The 12,726-nt window shown below is 46.2% G+C and overlaps 1 protein-coding gene across 1 annotated transcript; it reads left to right on the top strand.

Annotated features, from left to right (window-relative positions):
• The first annotated feature begins 888 nt into the window (after positions 1-888).
• Positions 889-8,474, top strand: DLEU7 (deleted in lymphocytic leukemia 7). Its single transcript, XM_069802743.1, has 2 exons — positions 889-1,320; positions 8,247-8,474. The coding sequence occupies exons 1-2, from the start codon at positions 889-891 to the stop codon at positions 8,451-8,453; spliced, it is 639 nt and encodes a 212-aa protein (XP_069658844.1). The 3' UTR covers positions 8,454-8,474.
• Positions 8,475-12,726: the final 4,252 nt, after the last annotated feature.

The raw sequence follows: 12,726 nt of genomic DNA, 5'->3' as shown, positions 1-12,726 counted from the left end.
ATAGGTTTAGCATCAAATCTTACAGTTTTAAATCCTCTGGGAACCATATACAAAAACATATAGGATCCTTCTTGCTCACTTGCCAAAGCCAGAAATGCCTTTTTTTGGAGTTATTTCAGGTGGGGCTCATTCAGCCTTCCCGTTTCCAACCCACTGTTTTCCTACTTGGGATTTTTTTTTTCTTTTTTCCATGCTCCAAACACGGTACTGTCAGCTTGGCAGGTTTGGATGTGTTTGATGCATTTTGGGGTTGTGATTAATAATAATAATAATAATAATAATAATAGTAATAAAACTGAGGGTAGGCTGAGAAGTTTTGACTTAGCAGCAGCCGTAGCTTTTGGGTGGAAACCCTGACGGCTGGACCCTCCTGGGCATTTCCAGGGGTGTCTGCCTCTCGCTGTGGGTGCCACTGGGAGGCACCTGCTGCGGGATGCAGGAGCATCGACCAGATCCGCGCCGAACATCCCTGAAACCGGGAGGGCTTCGGAACGAAAGGGTTCGCTCCTGGCCCTTGCTCTCCTTTTAAATTACGCATTGAAACACGTTGTAAAATCCTTCAGCGCCGAGCTTTATAACGCAGCCTCTGGGGGGCTGACTCCACGAGCATCCCACCCCCTTGAACGGGCCAGCCTTGGCAAGCCCACTCCCGGCTGGGACCACGGGAGGATTTACACCGCCTGGTGCGAAAGGCTCGGCGGTCCCGAGCCCTGCACCCACCCACCCGTCCCTCCCCGGTGACCCCCAGGTTTCAACCTGCCGATGCCAGCCCCGGGGTGGGCTGGAGAGGCGGGTGGGCTGGGTGGCCACCCACCGCGGGGCCGGAGATAAGAGGGAGGGAAGGGGCCAAATTGGGTTTTAAAAGCCGCGAGGGAGGTGGGAACGCCGATGGCCGGTCCGGCCGCTCTGCTTGTATCCATCGGGCACCAGGCAGGGGCTCTCCGCACCCTCCGGGCTGTCGCAGCCCCCCATCCTCCCCGCAGCCCCCCGCAGCCTTCCCACACCGAAACCTCTGGCACCGGCAGGTCTGGCCCAGTTCGGTGCAGCCCGGGAGAGGAGATGGAGATGCGTGAGCCTGGTGGGGCTCAGAAGCCGGAGGAAGAGAGAAGAGCCGCAGGGAAAAGCCGTAAGGAGGGAGAAGAGAGCGGAGACTCGTCTCCTCCCAGCCCAGAGCGGCTGGTGAGGCGTGGGACCCTTCGGGAGACGGCTCTGTGCAGCAAGATGTCCCGACTAGTGGAAGCGACTTCCCGCCTGGTACAAGTAGAAGAGACTCTCCTGCTCCCTCTCCTACAGCAGCATCCTCTTCCTCTCCTCCCAAAAGTAAGTAAGAGAGACAGAGGTACACTTATCTCTGGCTTTTGGCAGAAGTTTCTTTTTCTGCACCCATACCTGCACGTGCTGGGTCTTGCCATGAGCACTGGAAGAGTTTCATTTACATTAATTTCCAGTTAAGTAATTTAAGCCTACAGCCTGCAAAACAGAAGGCTACTGACAGTTCAGTGTAGCTGCATCACAAGGGTTCGGGGGATAAAAAGACTTTTTGGCAGAATGAAGGCTTACTGACATGCTGAAGAGCCTGGAAAGATTATTTAGGGCTTTTTCAGAAGCCAGCTTTGTATGTGTAAATTTCTATAAATGCACATAAAGTCTTAAATTATGAAGCTATTCTCCAGTTCTAAAAGAGCTGAAAAAGAACATCAGATGCAGAGATGACTGGTACCCTGCAAGTGAAACACGACTGACCCACAGAGCCCATGGCTGCTCCAGATTGACATGCTGTATATCTAACATAGCAGACCCAATGAACACATACCTGAAAAAATCCTCAATTTTCCTATAAATACGATGGTTACCCCAGGAAGAAGTCTGAGAAAAAGCCTAGGTAGGGGCTTGCAAGTCATAGGCAGTTCTTATCCAATTTTTAGGACCAAAGGTGCATGCCACAGAAACCCCACTAGTAGTAGACACCAGTTGCTGGGCCAGCTGAGCTAAAACTAGAATCTGCTCTTTTATGCCAACCTTCCCAGCACAGACCAGCACAATGTGGGAAGCTGGGGGATACTGAAGCCAGCAAAGATGTAACCACTTAAAGTCTCATCTGGTGGATGAATATTTGTGAACAAATTTTTGCTATGACTTCTGGTTTCTCAGTATCTTGGTGATGAATTTGAGGTATTGCAAGATACTGTTTTCACGTGTGCTGGATCAATGTACGGAGTCCAGCTGGCTTTGTGATTGTTCACAATTTGCTAAAAATCAAATCCAAGCTATCTCAAGTCAAGATACTCATAAACTCAGTCACCAAGAATCAGAAGCAACCTTTGAACATCTGGGTCCAAATATTTTCAGTCTCCAGGAATATCCATCTAAGAGTCCACTAGGAATAAATACACCTAGAGATGGAAGGAGCGATACTGGAAGCTATGCATGACGTAAAAAGAGTGTGTTAAAAATCAAATGAAAATGTTAGACATTATTCTTCAAAAATGAGAGTACAGTGACAGGTTGGACTTCTGCAATACCAATTTTCCAGTAAGACTTCTTCATTGGCTCGTAATTTAAAATAAACAAGGCTAATGACATTTGGGTTTTTTTACAAACAAATGCTAGCTTGATGAAATACAGCCACTTCAATGAAGGTTTTATTTTATTCCTCTGCTTTCCCAGAACTACTTTAATATCTACTTGTATGAAAGCATGTGTTTAGATACCACTGGGAATACAGTGTACTTTGGATTCTGATTTTCCTATTCTACTTGAAGCTAAGTTAGGTCCTTTTTCCACTGAAAACCCATTATCATGACCCGCTGAGCTCTGGGACTTTCTCCCCCTTCCCTTCTACAATGAGGTTACATAAATTCTGCACTCGCTTTCCTCAGAACCTGCGTCACGGATAACCGACCCCTTTAATTGCGAGTAGTTTCACTGCTGCAGATTTGATTTTGAAATAAATTGGATTCCAAGGGATCCATTTATATTACAACCTGTCCATAAATTCAGATGAACAAGCCCTTAAAAATAAGCTCTAAGCCAATGAGTTGGCCCAAGTCCCTTCAAAATGGCAGCCCTTGGTAACATGTTCCTTCCACTCACTGTTTTTGAAGGAAAGCTCTGGGTTTATGTCTCAGAGACACTCATTCATGCTAGTAGTCAGTATTTGATACTTCTCATTTATTGCTATGGTTATGCCTCTTTCAGTTCCTTCCTGACAATCCTGACTTTCCTGTTTTCCGTTTGGTTTGGGGTTGTTCCTTGTTTTCCTTTTATTGGATTATGTTCTCTGTATTGGTTTATCAGCTGAATGGGTCCAAAAAATCACTCTATAAAACGGTCCCAAAACAGATACACATAGGCTTGAAGAAAAAACAGATTCAAGGACTGGAAGGACAACACTGAAATAGCTCATCCCCTGTCGGTACTGGGAACAACGCTTTCTGCTGCGCCCCAGTGCCCGTTAGACAACGCTAGTCCCCAGCAATTAAAAGGTGGGTGTTAATTTCCGATGAAAAGCGACACCCTCACAAGAATTTGAAGCAAATCCTTTGCTAGCGACAGCAAGCGCGTTGCTGCTGATTTTGCCTGCGGCACGGCTGCAAAGAGACTGCTGGGCCAAAGGGTCTGCGTGAAGGTGGGGAAGGGCAAGGGGCATCTTCCCCCCCGTCCCCGACCCCATCGCCCACATCACCCCGCTGCCCAGCCCGCTGTTTACTGGCATCGCACCACAAGCGAACTCCTCACGCCTTCTGCCTCCATTAAGACACCCTGTAATAATGTCCACATTTTCCCTCTCCCGTAATTACACACTGCCAAGGTGAACAGAACGGCCTTTTTTTTTTTTTTCTTCTTTTAACAGAGATTCTGTCTTTTAAGCAGCAATGCGAGTGCATTTGAAAAGGAAAACTACAAGGCATAAAAGCTTCCCGAAATAGCAGCGTGCGGCTTGCCCTGGCCGTGCTCAGGTGCAGCTACGCGTTACTCCAGCTTTTTGATAACATCCTGCCTCCCGCGCCGAAGTCACCGAGGGGTCGCGAGGACGGTGCTAAATCAGAAACGTGTCGCGGATTGGACTGGGCCAACCTCGACAGCAGCCAGCGGGGAATGGAGTATAAATCACGCTAAGAAGTTAAAATAGCCATCCCGTTTGCAAAACAGTCATGGTATTTTCTTTAAAGGGGGAAAGAAAATAGCGTCCTTAAAAGGCGCCAGATTGGCAGGGCGGGATAATAATAAAAAAACTTCTGACTGTGCAAGTTTCTCCTGCCCTTGTGCTCCGGTGCGGAGGAAGGCAGTCGGGGCAGCAGCTCCTCGCTCCAGTCCCGCTCCTCGGGAGAAGCAGCCAGGCTCGGCACGGCGTTATCCCAGGGCTCTTCACCCCGGGAGATTTGCGCTTTTTGGGGGAGGAATATGGAATGGGTGTCTGTTGCTAGATGACATTTCTAATGGTAGCTAATAAGCTTGTTTCCTGGTTGCTGACTTCCTGACACAAGTCAGAGATTGGTTCTCAGTGCCAAAGTGACTCGTTCTTCCTTGTGCGAGAGATCTGAAGACTGATTCATAAATAATGGCTTAGGGGTGACGGAAACGAAATAAATTGCTTTCATTAGAATTCGCATAAAACAGCAGCGGAGTCCCTGCTCGCCACCACGGATTGAACAAATGTGCCAGCATGCACATTTTTCATTTTGCAGCCACTGATATTATGGAGTTGTTCCTGGACCTAATAGCTTTGAATGTTCATTTTTTAAAGTAATTAATATGAAGAGTGATCCTGGAAAAAATTGCCTCACCCTCCATAAAGTTATTTGCAAGCCGTAGGCATCAGTACTCGTTTGTGTGGATATTTTTTAAATACTGACAAATGGACAATTTGGAGTTCTTCAAGTGAGGAATTGCCTCCAAGATCTTTCTGGAAGCTCAGAGGAAATACGCTTAGGTGGTTCCACTTTATTAATATGATAGTGCTGCACTCCGCATGCACCTGCACCTGCTGTGTTAGAAAGAGGCTTTGCAGCAGCAAACCGCAGAATGAACTACTCTAGGGGCTTGGGGGATTTTTCTTTCCACAGGAATAGTAACTTTACAAGAAATTATTAACAACTCCACCATTCTCGGTGGTGTATGTCCTAGGAGATATCTTGCAAATGCAACTGTTTTAGAAAACAGCAGGTGAGAGATGGATGCAGACTTGAGGTGGGGTTTATCTGCCCCACAGCGGTTTCCCGAAGACTGAGCTGCTCAAGCCGCATTCCCTTTAGGGTCATCAGAGAGAAAGAGGCACTCCAGATTCAGTCCATCCTCTAACAGCCACCTAAAATGGGTCAGATAAACCGTTCCTGTTGCTCCCCACTGACCATACGCAGAGCCTCTGGGAAAAAACTCCGGCTTAGACTTTCATGTGCCCACAGGAATCGCTTTCTAAAATGACCATTTTATTCCTCCAGAAGTTGAGCAATCCTGAGAATTTATACTGGAAAAATATAAAATAGGTCAGTGGGGGTGGAGGCGCTGGATTCCCAGAATGGATATCAGGGCTCTGGCCCTCCAGCCCTGACTCCTGGGTTTTGGCCGGCCGATGATGGAGAGCACCCGGCACCTGGGCCAGGGCACCGCTGCTGCCGCTCGGCCTTCAGTGGAAATTTTGTCTACCAGGGCGCATGGAGATTAAGAAAAAATGTTGAGGGTTGGCAGCGGGCCGGGGTCTAAAACCTGAGCTAAAGAGGCAGCTGTCTGTAAGAGACAGCTGTAGGATCTGTTTGATGGGTCAGGTTGGCATCTCTGAGTAAATTAAAAGATGGAAGAAAGCAGTTTGCGTCTTCTCTAAGGAAGTCTTTATAAAAGCGGCCTATTCATAAATGCAAAGCAACTTGGTGGCTACTACCAATTTTATCTTAAGGTTCAAAATTAAAAGCTGGGCCACCAGAAACACCCTGAAACCTCAGCCTACCACTGAGTGACAACTGTATGAAACAGACCCAGGGCAGTGGAAAATTTTAAGCCATAAATTAGAGAGCCTTGAAACTAGTAGGCCATGCTGTTTTTATTCTGGGGGAGGTTCTTTATGAACTCATCTGCCTAAATGTATGGATCTTGACAAATGAAAGCTGCAGGGATGATCTGCTCCCGTCCTGCAATTGAAAACACTTAAAATTAAATCACTGAAAATATTCCTGTTACCTTCTCTTAAATGGCAAAGTACCGCAGGAGCTCTTGCTCTCTATCAGTTCAACTCACAAGGGCCCTATTTCCTGAGTTAAAACAGAAAGAATTTTTAGTCTGAAACTTTTTCTTTTCCTTCAGTTAGTTACTGCCCACTTTTACTGAAAAGAGAGAGATAAGTCAAGTTTTTATTCTCTGTCATGTATCCTAAAGCTCCCATGTGCTGGACACCTGCAAAAGCTGGCAAAGCTAGCTTGTTTACTTAGTGCAATTTATTTGACCTTTTAATATATTTGAGTAAGGATTTTATACCTAAGGCAACTTTACAGAACAGATTTGAAAGGTGACCTTCAAAGGAAACATCAAAACCTTTCTGAAAAAGGAAACTTTGGAAATATATGTGAAAAAGGCTGCTTTTCAGCTAACCTCCTGACTCAGGACTCCCTGGCTTTTCGGCACAGGGGCGTACCAGAGCAATGAGTTCACCGTGCCCACAGCAGACCCACAACCACTACCGTACAACGCCTAAGGGCCCGAGAATGGTGTTGGATGGCTAGTTTTGGTATTTCCATAGTGAATGCCCTCTATTTGCTGAGTGGGACAGTTATTCAGCACTGGTTTTGATATTAACCCGCATTTTAATCCTTCAACTGCAAATCCTTTTTGCTGTTACCATTATGAAGCTGGGATTGTCTAGGTGAAATGGAGTTTTTAAAACTGGTTTCTTTGTTGTTTTTAATAACAAAGGTAAAACCCACGATAAGTCTGAACCTTCATGCTTATAAGAATAACATTAAAACTCAATTTCCTCTCAGCTAAAAGCACAGGCTGCTACTAACTAGAAGAGTAAATACATCAAGTGAAGGAGGTGAGAGGTGCCAAAATCTGGTGTGCACCACATGCTACAGGAGAAGGTTCCCCCGTCCCCTGCAGCTTGTCCTGGAGTGTTCATTGCGCGTGAGACCTCACGAAGGCATAGGCTGTGACTGAGACCTTGCTTGCACATAAATTTGGGGACGACAGAAGCTGATCCTGCTGCGAGAAGATGATGTCTTGTCTTCTTCACCTCCAAATGCTCACTCCCAGCACTCAGATGCTCGTCTCTTTGTGCTGACACAGCCCTCTCCTAGAGCAAACCAGGCTGGGGAACCATTGCAAGTTAAAGCTCTGCTTCTACCAGCTGCTCCTACCCCTCTTTTAGGGAGAGATAGGAGCAGATGGGGGTAGAGGGCAATGTTTTCTTTTAGTAGTTGTGTAAATGTGCGTAGTAGATGTGCACTCCTTTACAGGTCTCACAAACCTAGGCTGGCCCAGCTCAACGGTAGGCAGAAGGTTGCCCCTGCTGTAGGCAAGGTCCTCCAGCCAGCAGCGCTACCGGTCCTTAGGGGAAAATTGGCTCCCCTTAGCTTTTTTCTAAACACAGGGGTTTCCACGAGCTGCAACATAAGATGTTGGTTTGGCCGGGTTAAGGAATGCGTTGGCCCCGTGCAGAGCATTTGCCTCACAGGGGCAGGTGTCAGAGCAGCACTTCTCCTGCTGCGGGCCATGCCGCACCTGAGGGACTGGGAAGTCTTCATCATTTGTCACAGCGTGCAGCCGGCAGAGCCGTCGAGGTCACCCGCCTCACTGGTGATCCCAGTCACGTCACAGAGGAGGGATGCTGCGTGGAAGTGATGCTTCAGCCAGGGTTGCTGCCACAAAGTCCCCTCCAGAGCCACTGGGAGCTCTCCAGAGGCATCTGGATGTCACATTTCCCTGAGGCCCTGTGGGGTAGAGGGAGTTGAATTGCCTGAGGACAGCTACAAAAGGTCTGTCTGGTAGGAACAGAATTAAAAACCAATACATTGCTGATGCCTGGGGAAGAAAGTGCCCCTTAAAAGTGAGTCGGTGGAACTGGTACCCAAGGCTTCCTGCCAAGACAGCTTGCAGCAGTATTTAATGGTTACACTACATGTATCTCATAACTGAAGAAGTTTTCCACTAAATCAGAGATGAACATTCATGATTAGGAAGTTTCCATCTAGAAAATCATACCTAGAAAACTTGGGGAGCACGATTTTTCACTCACTTCTTTTTGCTTTTGCTTTTAGGATAGCATTGAGTTTAGAAACATCTGTAGTCATATGGCTTTACAAAGAGAGGGGCAACAATTTGAGAGAGACTTACATGAAGCCCACCAGTGTTTGAAGACCATCATTGAGAAACTCATTTGTTCATTGGCAGTTTTCCCCTCAGATTCGTATATCCCGGTCCGATCTGCTCTGAGACAAATCCTGCAAAATCTCCTGGCAGTGTGAAACAGCACGCTGCTTGGCTGAGGAACGAGTAAGGCCTATGAGCTGTAATGGTCCTATAAAAATAACAGGTAACTCGAAAGGTGAATCCTGGAGATTTTACTGTAGCAAGAGTTCCTGCTGACTTTACATCAGTGAAGACGTCCCAGTGGAGATGGTGTTCCTGCAAAGTACTGAATAGCCTTCTCATATCACACTCATATACCAAAGTCATGTTAATGGGAGCTGGGAACATCTCCAGAAGTTGCTCTGGAGGAACAGGAATTCATCCTTAAATAATATTCTCAAAATGAATACAGAAAGGTGGAGGCTGAGAAGACAACCATCAGAAATCTCTCATCACAGCTCAGGAAAATGTGTTTTCAAGTGATGCTTTATGAAGTAGACACTTGAGAGAGACAGAGAAAATACCATGCTTAACTATGGACTCTTTCATGAGAAGGTATACAGCCTGATTATGCTGCGAATAAAGACAGCCTGCTAAATCTTTACTGCTTTTTACCATAATAAGCCAACAAACCAATGGAAAGGTGGAGGTGCAGTATCTTCCGCTGAGAAAAGAGAAAAAAAAAGAAGAAAAATATGTGGGACCAGTGGGATCAATCACTTTAAAGCAATAAAAGGTCTTGGTAGATGATCCAGTGGAGGTGAATGGAAAGCAAAGCAAGAGAGGCATTAACACCGTGAAGCAAAGGTATTTATAAACTGAGGTGAAACATTTGTGAAGATTGCTTTGCAGGGCTTTCTCAGCCCCTGTGACTGTGCAGCAGACAGCATAAAACTCCGCTCTTCTACTGCCAAATCAGGAGGGTTTATGAAGTCACTTACTTCTGTCAAACAGCTGCAGCTGTAATGCTGAGAAGAGGCATTCCCCCCCTCTTTTTGCAATAAGATTTAATGTCTGTGTGATTGCTGAGCAGGAATAACGGCTTGTAAAACTTTTTTTTTTCAAAGGGATAAATTAAGCTCCTTTTAACAGTGATTTGGGTAGTAGGTGAGGGAATTTTGTAGACCATGAGATAGAAAAGTATCTCTTTCCATTGGCTGGAGGAGTGAATTTCCACATGTGATTTTTTTTCTTTTTTTTTTTTTTCTCTTTTTTTTATATGTGATCGTGAACATCATCAGCTGAATACTTTCCGAGTGTGGTTCCATACTCTGATTGATTTGCCATATTTTATGTTCACACTTTAAATGTTACACTGGTATCATTCTCACAGCTATAATTAAGGCTACCTCAAGACACTTATTCACTGGTTCTTAGTGTGAATGCAGACAACTGCCCTGGGTTGAAATTTTGCATGGGATGTCTCAGCTTAGAATTCATTTAGAAATGGGAAGAAAAAACACAGAGGTCAGGCCAGCACCAGACATCTCCTATCTTTTTCTTTTACGTGTGACTCCCTCCCTCAAGGGAAGAGGGGAAAAAGGCTCCTCTGGGAGCAGAACACGCTGGTGTTTGCTAAAATGTTGTGATCTCCAGGGCAACGCTGAGCATAACGGCAGGCAGCACGCAAACAGAGGGGATGCACACGAAGGTGTTACACGCATCCCTACACAGGTACTAGTGAGGGTGTAGCTATTGTCGTTGGCACCACCCTTCCCAGCGAAGGGACGGGGGCCTGAAGAAGCCCTGAGAAATGAGTCTTTTGGATATTTTTCTAATGTTATCCCCTCGGAGGAGAGGTAAGTGGGCAGCGGAGGGGCCAGGGGAGGAAACCTGGGTGAAGGCAGCTGCAGCCCTGAGGTCCCCCCCACTTTGCAGAGCTCAAAGCGGTGCCATCGCCTTCCCCCCCTTTGGTGTGACAGCCACCCACCGCGGCCCAGACCCCTCTCGCCCTGGCTGCGAGGGGCTGCGTCTTTATTTCCAACCATTTAGGCAGGTCACTCCCCGGCTTTCTACGGTTGTTTCTATCAGTTCACTCAATCTGCTCTCACACACGAGCACCCTGTTACAAGGTCTGTGTTCCAGTTCCTTCAGCAGGGCATTAGTCCCAAGCACAAACGGTTTTATCTCCAGTTTCATTGAAAAATCTTTTAAAAGAAAAGCTTCCCCGAGGACTCTCTACACCCCTCACTTGTATCCAGCTCAGTGCACTGAAATCCTGGTCTGAAGATCAATAGCAAGATCCCGTTGACTTCACCAGGGCCAGAATCTGAGCTGTGCTCTCCAGGTCAAAGCTCACATCATCAGCGTTGCTGACAGGGTCGGCATCATGAAGGCTCTGAAAAAAAACCCCAACAGGCTGATTTCAATCTCATTACCTAGTCACATGCATGTGCGCACAAAATTAATGACCAAGTACAGGGGAATGAAAACATTTGGCAAGTAATTTTCTCGTCAAGCTTCTAAGAAAATAGCAAGCGCTACAGGTTAAAAGTACATTACATCTAAAAAAATACTCCAGCCACAGTCCCACAAATTGGACAGGTTCCTTTCTGGATAGCTCTAGGCCTGCAGAGATCCCTAGCAGGTAAGAAACACAAGACCCAGAGACTTAGGGGAAATTTAGGCCTCCTGAATATGACCCTTCATGTTTTTTTACAAGAATTAGCATTTATGCTGAAAATTTCCAGAACTCTTTCTTTCTCAAACATTCCCACTTCAAATGAATATTTTGATTCAAGATCGTTTAAAAAGAAAACATTATTAAATTCTTTGAAATTCTGGCTAGAAATTTAAGAATCCCTTGGGAAACTTCATCTTGCATTGGACTACACAGCACAGGTTTTCAATCCCTCTCCTTGTCCTCGAGATGACGGTGCAACAGAATGGGAGGGCAATGGGTTCTCAGGCCCTGAGTCTGCAAGCACTTTGGGTATGGTTTCATGACTCAAAGTGCTCACATTACTGTGGTTTAATAAGTTACCACCCATCAGCTGAGCTGCGGCAACTGCCCGGGCACATACAATTAGCTCACCCTAATTGCAAAATGTGCAACTCACCCCCTTTCAGGAGATGGGTGCAGCTGCGCATTTATATCAAATTACCCCTTGGCATGTTTGAGGCTCGAGGCCCCGTTTCATCATACCTTAATCGAGATGAAGCGTGGTAGAAGATATGAGCATCCGACGTGCCCCCGGGGTGGGGATTCACAGCTCACCCGGCCCCGTGGCCTCGTTGGGCTGGTGGACCCCGGCCACGGCGAGCAGCCCTCGAGCCGGGGTGCGAGCTGCTCTCTGCAGTGTGTTGTGTTTGCTGCGCAGCAGACGAAAACCAGAGCATCGGAGAGAATTGCCTGAAATGTCCCTTCCCGCCTCCGACACGGGCAGCAAGGATGGTGCAAGGGAACCTGCTGCCCCGAAGCAGCTGCCCTCGCTCAGTGGTGGCTATGTCACCAGCTCGTGCGTCACACGTACTGCCGCTGCACCTAAAAAAGCTGACTTTTTTTATGCTAAGATACTCCACTTTGGGTTCAGATGGAGAAAGAACACCGTTTGTACCTCTGTGATTTCATATACCCACCCCAACATCCTGCTCCAGAGCATCTGTGTTTCAGAGCTTTCCATATGCATCTTCTCTTTTTTGTTGTGCTTCCCAAATAACACCACCCAATTTAGCACAACTGCTGTGAATATGATCCACAAAATCAGCCTGTTCGTCTGGGTTATGTATCTACATCTCCTGCTACCAGGCATTTGATGAAACAGCTTCCTCCTCCTTACCAGTGCTTTTGGGCTTTGATGACTCAAATCCTTACTCCCGTGAGCAGCCCTCGATTGAACACGTACTCTCTTGTTTCAACTGGGTCTTCCTACAGCAGCGTCTAAAGGATCAGGATGTTCCCCACCAGCACGCCAAAGAAGCCCTGAGCATGAATGTATCAACGATTCTATCTGATAAAAGTATTCTCCTATTATACTCGGCACATGAGGCTCAGGTTAACAAATGGGGTAAAGTAGTGCAGGAAAATAGAAAACGTATATAGTAACGCAGTAAACATGTACACATGCACCCTTTTTATTGTGTGTGTAGAACTACTGGAATTTTATTTCCAAAATCTAAATATCGATGAAATTTCAAGACTGAAAAAATAAATTAGAAAAAAAATTAATGATTTCTCAGTAAATATTTTTTCCTAGATAAATTTCATGCTAACAGCCCTGCATTTTATTTTAGCTGCTTGAAATAGTTTGAGATTTAAATTGGAAAAGAAGCTGGAACACTTTCTTCCAGAAGGTGTTAGTTTTTGCTTTGACCAGTCCTATCATCTAGGTAACCTTTTTATATCCCCGTAATAAATTTCATCTGTCATTCACCTTTGAGCACTGAACC

Source organism: Haliaeetus albicilla, chromosome 15 (genome assembly GCF_947461875.1).
Source record: "Haliaeetus albicilla chromosome 15, bHalAlb1.1, whole genome shotgun sequence".
Lineage (NCBI taxonomy): Eukaryota > Metazoa > Chordata > Aves > Accipitriformes > Accipitridae > Haliaeetus > Haliaeetus albicilla.
This window is presented reverse-complemented; position numbering and strand designations above follow the sequence as displayed.